The 17465-nt window shown below is 48.7% G+C and overlaps 1 protein-coding gene across 1 annotated transcript in view; it reads left to right on the forward strand.

Moving 5' to 3' along the window:
* The first annotated feature begins 2487 nt into the window (after window positions 1-2487).
* The window catches only part of LOC137435233 (uncharacterized), an 81341-nt gene continuing 66363 nt past the window's right edge, over window positions 2488-17465 (forward strand). The window contains exon 1 of the mRNA XM_068128842.2: window positions 2488-2663. Within this exon, the coding sequence (XP_067984943.2) occupies window positions 2621-2663 (43 nt within the window). The 5' untranslated portion in view covers window positions 2488-2620. The remainder of the gene's footprint in view (window positions 2664-17465) is intronic.

The raw sequence follows: 17465 nt of genomic DNA on the forward strand, positions 1-17465 counted from the left end.
CCATCATCCCTAAATCTATGGACCTCCAACCTCTGAGGTCTTCCCTTCAATTTGATAGATCTTTCAATCTAAGCTGCCACTGGTAAACCTGACATTATATCGGCCGAACAGAATCATTCCTCCTATAGGATGTCCCTGATTCCTCAGTGTATTTTCCTGGGTATTGTGTTTTCCTGCTCGACAGGCCCGAACCCTGCTCCAGTGGCATAATTGCAGTTTATGTCAATAAGTCCATTATCCACTGTCCATGTACCTTCCTTCTCCAAATTCGTAGGACTACCTTTGGTTGAGCTTTCCCCTGTGAAACCACCTCACGTTTGTCTGTATGCTCTACCATCCTCCGAACAGAGATGACCCCATTTACATCTCCCTCTCTGCCAACACAGACCATCTTATAACCACCAATGCCAACTCTCTCTTCCTCATATGCAGTGATTTCAACTGTCACCACGCAAATTGGCTGGGTGTTTGTACCTCTTCAACCATCCATGGCATTGCAGTAAAGGACTTATGTGACTCCATGGGCCTCACCCAATCAAAGAACTTTCCGACCCGGATTTATACCAATGGCACATCCTCTCTTCTTGACTTGGTAATGACACATGCCTCCTGTTCCTCTTCTGCTTCAATAAGTTCATCTGATCATGTGCTTGTGAGAGTCAACATCTCTTTGGCTATTGTCAGAGAGCAGTCGCAGTGCCATAGAGTGGCAGGTCACTCAAGCTGACTGGCAGGGACTGCAATCTGCCCTATCATGTTAAGGCTGGTCCTTCATTTCCACCTCCTTCAAACAACTTGCCTTCTCTTTCTGGTAGACATATCCGACCGAAGGCAACCTCGGATCATTCCACAAAGCCCAGAACAAGTGTGCGTCCACTCGCAGAAAAAGCCAGCTTGATGGAGTACCAGCTCCCCTTTGGGCTAGAACCCCTGCGTCACACCATGCCATTCCTGATTGCGTGGAAAGTAAACAACGCCCTGAAATTTATTGGGATCGTCTGCGACGAATTGAGTGTCAAGACCTGCTACTTCTGCATCACAGACAGGTTGGTGGCTTCTCTGTATTCTACCGCCTTCTGCTTTCTTTTTGTCTTGTCCCTTCTGCTTTCTTTTGGCTGTCCCTCCCAGGTTTCGGCGGGGCGCACGCAGTCTGCCAGTAAGCCTCCTCTAGTGAAACTCCCCCAAATCCAGGCTCACTGCTCACCTCCACCTATTTGTTCCTCTTCTCTCTTGCTTGTGGAACGAACTTCCCCAGTGTGTTCAGTCCTATTCTTCTCTCCGGAGCTTCAAGACAGCTGTTCACCACTGCCGCATCATATCCCATCCATACTCATACTCAGGGACGTCAAGAGGGGGCGTCAGGGGGTGGGTCGCTGCCTCGGGGCCCGGGGGCCGTTGAGGGGCCCGAGCTTCTCCTGTAATTTTTTTAAACAGTACAGTGAAACCCCTCATCGACTCATCCTCATTTCCTCATCGTTACATTTAAACCCAGAAGCTGATTTTGTTTTCCTTGCTGGAAACAAAACAACATTTACCGCTGTTAATGGTGCAGTTTCAAACTTCACAGAAAATGGTTATTAAACAGAAACTGGTTATGAAGCAGAAACTGGTTATTATTACAAAGAAATGGCTTTGTATCCTCTTTGTCGAAAAAATTATTAACCATCTTCTCACGTATTTTTGCCAATCTTATGGAGAAATAGTGTTCAACAGTCGAGGGTGCGAATTGACTCGATCGGTCCAAACGTCCCACTATATCCTTTATTTTCGATCAAACGGCTAAATAAAAGTGACCATTTGTTTTGTTTTTTAAGTGTTTTGTTTTTCATTAAAGAAAGTTCTTTAAAAGTTATAAAAGAGAGAAAGGGGGAGGGTGGGGGCCCCGAGGCTGTTTGCCTCGGGACCCGTGCTGCCCTGTTCATACTCTTCTACCCCAAATTACCCCATTCCAAACCACTTCCCTTTTCCAAGTTATTGTGAGTGTTCCTGCCCTCTCCCTCACCTTTTTTTTGTTTGCTAGAAAAGGAACAAAGGAACTGACAACTGTTTCAACCTCACTCTTCTCCTCTTCTTCTTCTTCTTCCAGCTGTGTTTCAGCTTGTGTGCAGCTCGTTCACCCTTATGTGTCCTTCTCCCCCTCCCCTTGATCTCACTCTCGACTTTGCTGGTGCCTGTTGGTGTTTCCCCCCTTACCATTTTGTTCCCTTCCATTCTGATCCAGCTCTCCCACGAGCCTTGGCCTGGTATACAATAAATTGAAAAAAAAAAAAAAATGTAGTAGACATCGATCATCATTCCTAACCAACCCTTCATCACACCACAACGCGTGAGTCCAAACGTTCCTCGCCTTTAGCCCTGCTTCAGCCGCCTCACGTTCCCTGCAATTTTGCTCCGCATCACAAAAGCATCCACATTGGACTCCCATCTGTCTGCGCAGCCTGTCAAATACGCCCCCTCTCTGACGTAGGGCCTACGCCCCGCCTCGCTCCGCCCTGCCCCGTCTCGCTCCGCCCATCGTACACCGTCGACCATAAGAAGTGTTCACAGCTGCTCTGTCGCCTGATATCGTCGCTATAACGTGCTCGTTCCGAGGCTTGGCTCGGGGTTTCGGTGGCTCAGCATGGATTTGAGCAAAGGCGGCCGAGCGGAGGATCGCACCGACGGTGAGAGCCGTTTACTCGCGAGCACATTCGATTGATTTGAACACCTAACCCCGTTGTGCTCGACTAACGGGAGACGGTGATGGTGAAAGGGCTTTTTCTCGTTTGGCCGTCGGTTTAATCGAATTTCTGTCGGGCTGTGTGATGCGACGGTTGAAAAAGGTATTTCTGATCGTCCGTGTGTTCGTGATGCGGCGAACGGGCGGCTCTGCGGTACGTACGGGGGTCAGGGTGGAGGATCTGCGGGCGTACCTGCAGTGCGGTCATTCGTCCATATCCGTCTGCTTTCGGCAATAGTGGGCGTGGCAGCCAATGTGGGCGGTGCTTGTGATGCGCTAGATCGGTAATCTTCCTCCTCCCAATATACCTTCCCATGTTGGTCTCTGTCCACTGCGTGTTGTCATTTTGATTTTTGAACCGATTGTTTTTAAGGTCGTATTGTCCATAACAACCTGCAGTGTAAGCTCATCCGGTGCCGTACGCCATTCATCCTCGGGTAGTGATCCTCTGGCGTTTACCGCATAAAAGACAATGGCTCGAGGAGAGGCTCTGCATGGAAAACAAAGCCAATGAACACTTGAAAACGAAGGCATGTGTGATCTCTAAACAAAAACTATCTACATACCTTGACGTTATTTATTTCATTTTTTTATCTCGATTTTTGTTTAGACATCTGAACCCATGAAGCTCATCAAGCCAGAAAGCCATGCACATTCCCCACTCGTGCACCATGCATGTTTGTCCATCTGCTATCGTCCTTTTAATACGCGTAAAAGTACAACGATGTCTTCTAATGCCCTTGGCCTACTTGTGCCACGTTCCCAAGCTCTGACACATTTGGATCATGTTAAAACCTGCTATGCTAAGATTGTTGCCTTATTGAGAGGCCATCTTGCTTGACTTCATTGATTGACATATGTTGGAAAATTACACACCTAGACCAGGAATCGAACCCAGATCATTTAGCGCACTGGTACGGTTCACCAGAGTTCCTGCGTTCAATTCCTGGTCTGGGTGTGTAATTTTCCAACATATGTCAATTAATTTATTTATAATCCTGTTCCTTTATTTATTAATTAAATATTATCTCCATAGTGCAATAATGAATCCAGTATTTCATAATGGAGGTTGGGGTAGGGGTAGTTTGGAGTGTCTGCACAAAAACGCCAAGCCGGGAAATATTTGTGCCACGTCCAAGTGATAGTACATTCACGGATGCTGAAAACAGCACCCAATGGTATGTAAAAGCTAAAACCCAATGGTATGTAAAAGCTAAAACCCAATGGTATGTGGTGAAAAGGAAGTGGATCAAACACTGGAAAATCGTAATGTGTCAATCACACCCTGATATTGAGTTGCTAGCTGCACCGCTGAGTGCGCATGGGTAGGGCGGGTACCCCAGGGCCCCTGATCATGAACGGAGTGGCCCAGAGATGATCAAAGGTGTGTTTGTACTACATTGTTACCATTACTCACTTTTTCTCAAATATTGACCACCGCCGTAATCTCGTGACATCATGGTGTTCTGACTTGCTTTTTGCAAGTTGAAGAGAACTCTTTTTCTATTGTGCACCCATCTTTCCCTCCAACTAAGGGTTAACGTCTGCTTCTCCTTGCTTCCCACGGCGGCTAGCATACATCGATCCCAGGGTATCGTTCTCTTGATGTCATCCACATTAAATGACCTTGCCCTCTTTCTAGATTAGCCAAGCAAGTAAAGTGGTGTGTGTGTGTGTGTGTGTGTGTGTGTGTGTGTGTGTGTGTGTGTGCGTGTGCGTGCGTGTGCGCATGCGCCAGTAAGCCTCGTCTAGTGACACTCCCAAAAATTTTCCCCATGTTTCCCCACACTCGCCCCCCCCCCCCCCCCCCAAACTCCCCTGACCCGCCAAATCGGGCCCATATCTGCTCGACTCGGCCCTGGTTTATTGTTACTATTATTGTCTATCAAACACGTGTTGTGGGGAGGAGTATAACTGGCAGCATAAATATCAGATGATTCAGCTGTGCTCTAATGAGCTCTGTGAATCATTTTGGAAAAAAAAAAAGAGTACTGGATTATAAAGGGTAGGTTCCGCAGCACGAGTGGCTTTATTTAGTTATTTATTTATTGCAAACCTCAGAATTGCACTTGGATCCATCCCTTATATTGGTACATGCCAAGATTATTTTATGGGTGGGGAGTGTTAGTATGGGGAAATATCAATAGTCTTTTCGGCCGTGGTTTGCTGCCCATCCATTTGTCCAAGGGCATGTGAATCGATTTAGCATGGATTTGTTCTGCCTATAGACCAGAATGTAGGGTCAGCATATTACCTCTACTGAAGGTCGGTGAGCCAGCTGGAAATCAAATTTGGCTGTTAATTCTGATTTTGTCCAGGCTCCAGAAGCTTCACATCAAAACCATTAGCTGCATTTATTTATTTTATTTTATTTACCCTGGTTTGAAGCCATATTCTTTGGGATGCCAGTTACGTGCCCTCACTACCAATACCCAAAGGTGGTACCTTTGTTGGTGTACTGTACTGGTGAGGACACAACTGACATACCAGACCAAGAGCACCCTTGGTAGTGTAATGTTGAGTGGCAACAATGGAATGGCATATCTTCAAGATTTGTGCATATTATGTGGATGGTATAGGTACCTCCGTCACCGAAGGTGGATGGAGGTTATTTTTTCACCCCTTTCTGTTTGTCTGTGAACAGGATATCTCAAAAAGTTGCAGATTAATTCGGATGAAATTTGGTGGAGGTGTTGGGTATGTCACAAGGACTAAATGATTACATTTTGGGGAAGATCCGAATTCGAATCGATCTGAGACTTTTTATTTTATTTTATGATTCTTCACCATTGAGAGCGAGGACAAAAAAGTATTGTTACGGTGGCTGGAGCAGAATCCCACTCCCGGCACCAATGTGTTACGGTGCGGGGTTCGTGTTTACTACGAGGGGGTTAACCTCCGTTCCTTCCCAAACTTACTGGACCTGCAGCTGCCCCGCACGAATAACTTCGTACCTCGGCAGGTTGAGAACCAGCAACTACGAACGCCAATTGGACCGTCACATGATAGCTTACCTGTACCACATGACTTTTTCAATCGCGGAACGTATCGTACTTACCCTGTGGCATACCAAATTAGATAGCCGAGCGAAAATCGTTGGTAACTGCCGGGGTAATGCTAATTCCGTTATGTCCGATTACTAACATGGGTGCAAGCAATGGCGGACCAATGGAAGAAAAGACATTCACGGACAGAGAGAAAGGAAACGTTTAGTGATTTGATTTATTTACAATGTAATTATTTCAATAGAAAAGAAAAACGGACGAAAAGCAGGAACTTAGCTTATTCTACGCCTTATTACGATCACTACGAAAAAACACCACATAGGCCCAGCACACTTTCACGGGGGAGGGGAGGGGGACGAACCAACGTTGGAAACCTGTAACTGTTAACACAAAGGTCACGATGTTCTGGATGCCTCTCCTCGCGATGCCCCCGTCAAGGTGTCACCACCGAGCAGCACAAACAGGTAATGGCTATCCCAGCACGAACACGAGCAGGTAGTCCCAGCACGAACAAGGGCAGGTGAGGCCATGCACACCGAGAGGGAGTCCGCAGAGAACAATGAACACGTGCTGAATGAACAAAGTTCAAAGCGAAGAGGAGTGCCAATAAAACATGTTCAGCCACAAGGTCCAGTGTGAAAGAGTCATGAAACTAACCTTCCATACATGAGTCATGCAGGAACGTGCTAGGTCAACAATCCAGGCCTAAGAGAGAACGTTTTGTGTCACCAGCAGAGAGATACAGGCCCAGTGTCAACAAAAACGTGTTCAATCTCTTTGTTCACCCTCGCCGAGGGTGGGGTGGGGGGTGGGGTGGGAGGTGGGGGGGGGGAGGAGCATCTTAGTGGTGTCCTGGCTCCCTATTTGTGGAGTCCGTTGCTCCCCCAAAGTGACTCAGGCCCTGATTGGTTGGTTTCTGAGCCTGGACACCATGGTGTGCCTTTGAGCCTGGTGCATTGCCTGGTAAATTATCCCTTACTAGTGAGATACCCGTGCTACGCACGGGTGGGAGGCCAAAAGCAAACGGGCAATGCAGATACGGCGAATGCTAAAGCATGAAACCAATAAATTCCACATTCCTGTAGCACCCTCAGTCGCACGTCAGACATGGACAGCAGGTTCGTGAAGGACTTCCATGCAAAACGTACCCGTTCGCAAACAAACGGGTACGTTCACATATAGAAACATCGATCGTGGGCCCGTGGCTAATCTGCATATGGCGATCCGCGAAGTTCACGTTTAGAAAGTAGAAACCATCACGGCATGTCGTTATTTACTTGAACTCGATATGTCATTTTTCATTCCAAACAACATAACTCCAATCACAAATTAATCACACAATAAACTTTTAACAACATTGTTAATGTTTCCTTCATTGTTAAAAACTACCAAGTCGACAATTAAAAGGATTTTGAGCCGATAGGTGTTACGGCCTTGGCAAGATCGATGGAGACAGCGATCTGTTAGCGTATAAACCGTCCCAATAGCTATGTGGAATTATCATGTAGAGATTAAACTCACGTCGTTTGAACTTTGGCCGAGGTCATTATTTACTTTTAATGATGTTTGTATATGAATCGAAAAGAAGATACTTGGTTTTGGGTCATCCTTTCCGCATATCTCGTGGGATTGTGAGTTGGAGAGACGACAGTGATGGCGGGAAGGGGGTTGGCATTCTCAAGCGGGGATTCAACCCATGTCCTTATAAAAGGTCTTTGTCCGAGGTCACCAAGTCCGATCGGTGCAGCCGTTTGTGCGGCACTCGGGAAAATAACGTTATGCTGGAGGCCAAAGCTGAAATTGGGAAAACAATCAACCCTATTTTACTCCGGGAGATCCCAGGATTACCCACCCAAAATATCGTTGCGATCGGTTCAGCCGTTTTTGCGGTACCTTCGGACGGACGGACATTTGGTGAATTATAGCAAGATGAGAGGAGGACTTATCTTTCCTTTCCCCAATGCATGAAGACATACTAACCCAAAACAAGTGGAAGGGACTAAGATAATGGTCTGCTATGAAATAACTATTCTAAGGGACCTGTATGGTGGTTGCCATTTCTTTTTAGTGGTTTCCCAAAACCGCAACAGTATATATATATATATATATATATATATATATACTGTTGCGTATATATATATATACACACATTGTTGCGGATCTGTCGCCGGCCTTCTCCCCTTATCAAGGGGGGATTAACCCCCTTGTCTTTACTGACCTGGCGCGACCCGAGACCTATTACGTCCCTTCCGGACAGCGCAAAATAGGGTTTCGGGATCAAATTCTCTCTCGTACCTAAGTACTCGCGCTGCCCTGGAAGCGAGGAAACGAGCCTCGCACGAACCACGTGTGATTGGAATACGCCGAGCGGTTTGCGTTCACGTGATCCGCACCGTTATAATTAATGGACCCGATTTAAGCGATCTTATTCGTGCCACGCTTAGTCAATGGAGAAATCACGGGAACGATCGAATTTAGAAGAAAAGAAAGAACAAATAGATTTAATGAGTATTGCACGTATTTACAGTTCAGGGCGAAGAGACACAGGGAAACCTTATACAGTCTTATTCTTAATACAGTTACGGATTCGTCACTTCCGTTGTGGTTTTGCATCCACTGTAAATATTTCTGATTCCATGTACTATTATCGTTTTCAAAAGGTTTATTGTCCATGAACTGCTTTTAAAAGGTAAAAAAAGTTAATGTTAAAAGAAACGGGAAACCGGATCGGGAACCGGAAGACGAAGAAGAAGAGGAGAGAAAAACGGGCGGAGCGAAGTAAAGTCGGACAAGAAGCTGGTTGCTTTGCGGTCTTGATCGAACGTTGTCGAGCAAGAGTCACGAGTGAACTTTGGGTTTCCTGGGAAAAGGGATTCCTGCGATTGAGTTATCGCTGTGACTGATCAACCTGCGTGTCAGGTTTGGCGTTGGATTCCGAGGAATCATCGTCGGGTCGTATCGTCTCGAACGAGCTGTCGGCCATTTTGACTCGCACACTTTGCTCATCGCGAAAGGTCTTTGCTTCGCGTCAGCCATTTTCACCATTCAGACGTCTATCTGGGATGTGTGTGTGCAACGCGGATTTTGAAGGCAAACCTGAGGTTCGCCGATTTGGAGCTGTAAAACATCCATACCAGAGGGTGTGATTTCCCAGTTGCCTTGAGTGCGCTTTTACGCAGCTTTGGGCCGCGTGACTTTTTGCGCTGCTTTGGCCACGTATGCCTTTGTGCAGTTTTGGCGGCGCGACTGGGCCCGTTATCTGAACGCGATTCTGGTTTCGATTCGACATTGCTCTGACGATCGCTGGAGGGGATCAACGTTGAGCTTGAAGACGGGAATATAGAGACGTTGGGGAATGTTCTTTTTTCACTCACTTGGAGCACAGTGAGTTACCTTATACTAGCTGATGGTACCATCATAAGATATACATTGATTGTACTTTTGATTGCTATTATTATTGTATTGTTATTCTTGTGTGATTTTTAATACAATATTTGTTTGTTGGTAACAAATGGTGTGGTTTCACCATTGATTTTTGACACAGGATAACACACTTTTCTGCCGTGACTCCTCTCGGGGCTTGGAGGTACACCGTGACCAGGGGGTCGGGGAGGAGCACGTAACAATACCCAAAGACAACGGGCCCGTCTGACACACTCACACGGGGATTGCAGATGGGCAGGATGATGTTCAGGCCAAACGCATCGGCTTGGTCGTCCAGGAACGGCCCCGTCCAGCTCTCCTCGGTCACAGCACGTCCCGCGATGATGGAGGTGGGCGAAGACAAGGCCACGCCGTGCGTCTCTCAAGCAAGGGTGATATATCGGGGCGAACGGCAGGGACGGCTTTTATGGCAAAGGGCGGTTATGCAGCTTCGTTCACTCGCTTGGCTGAACCGCGCAAGTTGGTTATAAACGCCCTGGCTGCACCCACGTATCTCCAGCGATAGTCAAGTTCATACGGTGTGAGTGATGCAGATCCTCTTCAAACCCTCTTTGCCACACGTCCCCCTCTGCGAGTCCTCTGCAACTGCCGTGTGCACGCGAGTCCTTGGTGGATCAATTGCTCTTATGGGCTGATAACTTGTTCAAGTGCCTCTCCCCTCAAAACCTGTTCAAGCGCCTCTCCCTTCTCATAACTTTTGAAGCGCCTCTCCCTTCTCATAACTCTTCAATTGCCTCTCCCTTCTCATAACTGAGGTGGGGGGACTTCGCGCAATCGGTTTTATTGCCAACCCTCTTAGCCCGATCGAATGTTCCAACCTCGCCCTGTGATGCAGTGCTGCAGCCACACGCTGTGAGCCCTGATTGGTGGCTCATGCTTAACGTCATCACCTCTGACGCTCTGCCTCGACTCCGCCCCGACCTCAACGCCGGCCCTACATTTTTAGGCCTACCTCGTGTTAACTCGACTAGTGAGCGAGCAAAGGGCAGCAAAATGGATTGCGCCTACCGAGGTAGGATGGTTTGCCGGAGTAGGACCTATTCTCCTGTCTTTACACAATGCAGGATTAACACTGGAAGGGGCCTACTCTCACATATACTAAGACATAACTATACTACAAATGAGGCCACATGTTGCTTGTGTGACTATCTATGGGGGACAACCTTTAACATTTATTAAGCTCACTGTACACATCTCAAAACCGTAGCACTGCCCTCCCTCGTCGGACTCGTCCACGAGTCGAACCTACCCAAGTAGGAATGACCGGTTTTGAGAAAGACTTGGGACTAGCTTTTAATTACGTGTGACACTTAGATGTGGTTCCCCCTAACATTTACTCTAACCCGTGTATGTGACAGTTTTACAACACTAAATATGTCCCACCTACTGCGTTGTGTAACGAACTAACAGACTCGCACCCACAACTAACCGAATTGCGGAATTAATTCTCAAACTACACATAAAGCCGGTGGGTAGCATCTTATTTACAATCACAAAACCTAATTATTTACATCTCTATAACCCAGGACCTGTTCTTTGTGGAAAGAAGATTGGAGGGGAGAAAAAGCACAGCAATGCACCAATACACATAACTCAGTTCAAAAAGTTCACAGTTCACCATTTGCTGCTGGGCCGCATCTCCTTCTTGCTTCATCTTCTGTGTGCAATAAAAACTTAAAGTTCTTCTTTCCTGGCACACCAGAATAAAATGTACAAAAACCCGTGTTCGTTTTTATTAAATCCTGGCCAGGCAGGGCCAACCTTATGTGGTCCACTGCGTGACATTGATGCCACTCAAAACCAGTGGTCCGAAGATGCAAGGTAAGTTTGCAGCAAAGTACAAGGCCACAAAACGTGTGGTCCATGTGTAATGTGGTGCAGCAAATGCTGTACATGTGCAGCAAAGTTATAATAAAGAGTACGGCAGCAAAGTACTGTAGAGTTCATCTGCACAGGTGTAGCAACATGCAGCAGGGGGTGCTGCACAGGTGTAGCAAGGTGCAGCTGCACAGTTCGAGGTTTCTGCACAACTCCTCCTCCAAAGTGGGTCCATGGGTGGGGAGGAAGACGAGGCACAGTTGGCAAGCGGAAAGGGTGCAAAGGTACACCAAAACACAAGGTAATGCAGCATGAGGGGCACGGGAGAGCGAGCAGAGCAAGCTCGTCCCTAACTGTTCGTACTCCCCCATGTCAGCTTACACTACCCTTGCCCTTCGCTGTATTTACAAATTACAAATCCGTCTATACGTCCTGTCTCTCATATCCCCCTCTAATTCCAAATTTGTCTTCCAATCCCTCCCAGGAAGGAAGAGATGGAATAACACACAGTCACTTTCACGTCGAGATGCGTCTTACTCACTCAAATCAGTCACTTGGTGCTGGTGCGGAGCTTTGTCACCTTGGTGAATGAATGTGGATGGCGTGAAGGGAATTTCTCTTCCTAGCTACACTAGTTGACATTAACTCATTTACACTACCTGGGGTCATGCCCTGCCAATCGGTATCTTTAAACGATGTGGTTCTAAAAACCTGATTCCCATTGACCCACCCTGTGGTGCCCATGGGTCTCACTCCCCAATTTTTCAATCTGTGCCTTTGCACAATTTCGGGGCTGGGTCGTGTGGCTCCACTAGCAGGTCCAACTACCTGCGCACCTCCGCCACTGAAGTCGCCACCCGAGCTTACCTTGCTCCTTGCGACTACCTAAATTGGGGAAGGCCCCTCCTGGCTCTCTCACCCCCTGATGACCTCTTTGGCATTGGGCTACCCGGGTCCTTTCCTCGGATCCTCGGGCCCCACTGAACACTACTCATAACTCTAACTGGCTCCCAGGGCCTACCTGCGGCCTCACCTGGCCGACAAACTACCAGTGGCGGAGTGCTTCAATAACCATACGCATCAACAAAGCCCACATGCCCAGCCATTTCATAGACTCATGCACCCAACCAAGCACTTCTTGCTACTTCCTGCACCACAGGTGTCAATATCCAACAATTTACCTAAGCCCTCTACCTCACTTTACACTACCCACCCCGGGTATTCGTGAAGGGGTCCATCTCCCTCCATTCACTCCTTCGCATCATGCATTCCACACCTTCTATCTCCCACCAAGCATTCCACACCAAATATTCTCACGCACACCAAGTTCTCTTGCACACCTCTTGTGCTCACACACCTGTTCCCCACTTGCGCACCATGCAAGTCAATTCACTTCAACACAACTCCATTTGTCCTCAATACACTACCTCTGGTTATCCCCAACCAACTCCTCATTTGCTCAAGCTCAATACTACAGTGATTCTCATTCACACAGCATCATCTAACTGACTACTTCCCCTAAAGCTTGTGCTACCCGTCTTCCCTTACACTAAGCACTCCCTCGTCATTAACATCCACCTAATCTAACTACGTCCCCTCTAGCTGTACAAAAGTCACTACTTAAATCTCATGTCTCATATTGTCATTTACTAAATCCCTAACAATTAACCTAGCCCGCCCTCGGCTAGTTTACACTGCCACCCCATAATCTAGTGCTCATGTGCCCAAACTTCGTGTGAGGAATGGCGAAACCACCACTCTCCTACGCCGGGCACCATTCGCCAACACTATTGCTATTCCAGTCCTCTGAACTATGAGCCTCTCCGTGCGGCAATACATTTTCGTCACAGCTCGGCTTCGAAAAGCCGAGCAATGCATGCGGGTGGTTTGTCTCCTGTAGGTTGGGTCCATCCGGCATTTTCGATTCAGGGGAGGAGGCATGCTTGGGCCAAGGCTCTGTGGGTGTGAGAATGGCTATTCGGCCATTGAGAATGGCTATTCGGCTATACATCGGCTATTCTCACACCCTTTCGGTCCCATGCACGATAGCCCAACCGCCCACGTTCGGAGCACCGCAGCTGCCAGGGGGCGCAGCTCCGACCTCTCCTACCCCACCCCCCCCCCCCTCGAACCGTGCCGATCGTCTTTCCCGCCAAGGCACGGCACCGACCATACATTGCGGGGCCCGGCACGAATCGTGCACGCCGCCGCGGCAACGATCCCCGCCGGTCCCGGCTGCACACAAAGCACACCACGCACCGAGAGCTCGCATCGGCTATCCGTCGCACTACGCGCTAACCCCCCGGTCTGGGTCGATGCTTGAGCCGCATTCTCACACCCACACGCGACCCGCTCCTTACTCGCACACCGAGGTGCCCCCATACACTCCATTACTGCACTCTCCTGTGCACTCTTTTCTTGCACACTCAGGTGCACACCACTCAGACACACTTACGCCGTTCGCACACCATCACACACCCTTGCACACATCCTGGAACACTCATACTACTCGCGCACTCCGTTACACACTTGGCCATCGCACACCCTCGCGTACACTCGTTTGTTACACTCTGTCACAACCATGGGTGTGCACTCTTCCGGTACACACCCAATCAGCACACACCTACCCACGGGTGTGCACTCTTGTTGCACACCCAATCATGTGCTCTGTTGTGCATTCCTGCACACTCTACCACACGCTCCGGGTGTGCATTCTCGCACACTCTTCAGCCATTGCACACTCTGTCACACTCCGTCCACACTCCGTTTCACACTCTTCCCACATACACTCCGTTGTGCATTCCTCCTCGCACTCTGTAACACACTCTCCTGTTACACACTCGTGCTTCGGTGTCGTTCGCACACACGTGCCATTCACCCTCACCCTCACATCGCACCACGGACTTTCCACGAGCGCCCGGGTTGCGTCGCGATCCCAAGCGCGCCAAAAATCTTTTTGCGCCAAACATTTTCGCGCCATACACGCTCCTACTCACCTTTGGGACCCTTTTCCGCAGCAGCACCTGCAAACTTTCATTTTCATTAGGAAGCACGACATAATAATGCGAATCCAGACTTTGAGTGCCTTCCATTTCTTCCCTCAATTTAATCTCTGATCCTATCTCTGCCGTCTCCTCAACCCCAATTTCAACTATGTTGAATGTACTTCAAATATGTACTTCAACTATACACATTTCGTTTTCTTTTTCCTCGACGACCGCCGGTGCACACAATATTTTATTTTCCAACTTGGTGGCTGTCGGCTTTTCCATACCCCGTGTCGCGATTTCTACCCCCTCGGTCAACTTGACTGTGCTCTGCTCTACCCGGCTCTCCACGCGTTCCTCACGTCGCGCTACCCCGTCGCGTCCCTTTGCGACCTCTTCGCTCAACTTGCGTCTTATGTCCTTCCCTGCCTCTTTCGTTTCCTTTTTCGACGCCACCCTCATTTTTTCCAATTCGTTCTTTTGGGTGTCCATTTTGCTCTCCAGCCCATTTATTTCCCGGGTGGTTTTGTCACTTTGGGTGTCCATTTTGTTTTCCAGTTTATTTATTTCCCGGGTGGTTTTGTCACTGGGTATCCATTTTGTTTTCCAATTTATTTATTTCCCGGGTGGTTTTGTCACTTTGGGCATCCATCTTATCATTCAGTTTCTCGATGCTTGCCGCGAGTTGAATCGTAAAGAGGTTCATATCCATTGGCTCTGCGGGCGCGGCTCTCGCCGCCTCGTGCGAGGCGCCGCCATTTTCTACCCCTACTGCCGGCCCCTCATCAATGTCCTCCTCCGTTTCTCCCAATTCTTCCCGGGGGTCCTGGGTTATCAGTTCTACCTCCTCTACCTCATCATTTACCCCCACCGGCATCCGACCCCTTTGGCTAGCCATGTTACGAATCAAATTTGGATTTTTTAATAATTAAATTTCGGCCGCTCGTAATTTTCGAGTGCGTTAAGCGCACTTCAGGTCCCAATCCAAACTCCTGACACGAAATGTTGCAGATCTGTCGCCGGCCTTCTCCCCTTACCATGGGGGGATTAGTCCCCTTGTCTTTGACTGTCCAGGTGCGACCCGAGGCCTATGACGTCCCTCCCGGACAGCACGAAATAGGGTATTAGGATTGAAATTCGCTATTACCTAATTACTCACGCTGCCCTGAAACGAGGAGATAAGCCTCGCACGAACCACGTGTGTTAAGACGCCGAGCGGTGCGTACACGCGATCCGTGCCGTTTAGATGGTGAACCCGGTTCTAGCGGTCTTATTCGTACCACGCTTAGTCAATGGCGAAATCACAAAGGCGATCGAATTGGAACAAGGAAGAACAGATTTATTTACACTATGCACAATGATTCAAGAAAAAGGGGACACAGAGCAGCCTTATACAGTCTTACTTAATACGCAGGACAAACGGGCCCGACACACACACACACACACACACACACACACACACACACACACACACACACACACACACACGGCTTGCTGATGAGGATGATGGTCCGTGCGTCCAGGGATGGCTCTCGTGCAGCTCCCTCCGGTGTCCGGCTCGTCCCGTGCAGATGGAAGGAGGAGAAGGCAGGAGCTCGTAGCGCGTTGTTTGGATGCACATGGTTATTACGGGGTGAACGGTAGGGGGTGGGCTCTGGTGCGGTTGGCGGTTAATCACTGGCGGCTATGGCCGCGTTTACTCACGTGGCTGGAATATTCGCTATTCGCCACCGGCACGTTTGGCTGTGGTCGTGTACTCGTACCGCCAATGCTTCTTCTTCTTCCCCCCTGGCGCGTACGTAATATGGCGAGTTACAGTTCAAAGCATCCAAAGCGAGCGAGTCCTAAAATCCTCAAAGTGCTCTTGATATGCGCTCGCTGAAAAAGTCCTCGTAACAAGTCCTCGCACCAAGCCCTCTCCCAACAAGTCCTTCTCAATCAGTCCTCCTCTGCGAGTCCTTTCTCTGCGAGTCCTGTTCAAGGGCTTTGTGCAGCGACTTATATTGGCACGCCCCGCGAACCTTCCCGAACTCACCAGACGCGCCTCTCCACGCCCTCTCACGCTATGCCGCGAGAGCCCTAATTGGGTTGGTGGCTCTTACCGTCATCGCCTCTGACGCTCTGCCTCAACTCCGCCCCGACCTCAACGCCGGCCCCACCCTTTTTAGGCCTACCTCGTGTTACTAGACTAGTGGTCAGCCAATGCTTAACAAACTGAGCGGGCAGCCAATGCTTAACAAACTGAGCGGGCAGCCAAATAGGGCGCGGGATGGATTCCGCCCATCGAGGTGGAATTGGAGGGTGGACGCAAAATGAACGGGACCTAATCTCATGTCTTTACACAACACAGATATTAATAGGGGAAATGGCCTATACTTACACATACTATGACATAACTAATACTACAAGTGGGCCTACGTGTTGCTCGTGGAACCAACTATGAGGGGCAAACCTTTAGCATTTATTGAAGTCATATGTACAATCTCAAAATCGCAGCTATATATATATATATATATATATATATATATATATATATATATATATATATATATATATAGTTACAGACGCGGTTTTGGATGTTAGTTTACCGAGCGGTTTGGTATGACCGCGTCTGCACAGTTTACCCGATTATACTCGAACGTTGGCCGAGTCGCGCTACGCTAAATCAATTAAGGAAAGGACACAACGGCTGGGTTTAAATGACACGACACCAGGGGTACAGTTCTCAAGACCTCCGGAGGAGGTTATAATATTTGTATGCGGAACGTTGAGATTACAAGGACAAGAGGGACAGCATAGGAAGGTGGGCACTTAATCACGGTCTTATAGTAGCCCCGACAGACCACAGATAAACAGGACAAGACTGACTCACACAGGGATTGATGGCAAGGAAGGGCAGGTAGTCGCTGGACAGCACAAGGTGCACCTTGGCTCAGGGACAGGATAGCGCGGTCCAAAAGATGCGGGGAGGTATCGTCGCGCTGGAGGTGGCGTCTCTTTCTCTTCAAGCTCGGGGGGGCATCTTACGTCACGTCCGGTAAGTTTCTGCGTATATCCAGCGGGGAGTGACACGCCCTCGGCTCGTTAGCTCCGCCCCAGATGGAATCGGCCCGTTGCTTCTTATTGGGTGCGGGGGGTTACCGGGCTCCGCCCTTGACGAGGGGCCGACAGTCAGCCCCTTCGTGGTAACCCCGTCGGAGCACGTGGGCAATGGCGGCTAACCAAGCCGGAGTGAGGACGCACACTCCCCGCACGCTGTTGTTGTAGTTGTTGTTGTTGTTGTTGTAGTTTCATGAGGAAGATGGGAGGAGGTATGGGGAGGTCCTAAACTCACTACTGGTGCCATACAATCACATTCTGGTGCAACGAAGAGTCAGAATTAATGGAAACGAGTCCTTAACTGACATAGACTAAGAATAACTAGCAAGATGTCCTATAGTTGTCTACGTGAGATGCGGTGAACCTGGGCACGACATTTAATGGGGGAAAAAG

The sequence above is a fragment of the Myxine glutinosa genome, chromosome 9 (assembly GCF_964187855.1).
Source record: "Myxine glutinosa chromosome 9, kmMyxGlut1.1, whole genome shotgun sequence".
NCBI lineage: Eukaryota > Metazoa > Chordata > Myxini > Myxiniformes > Myxinidae > Myxine > Myxine glutinosa.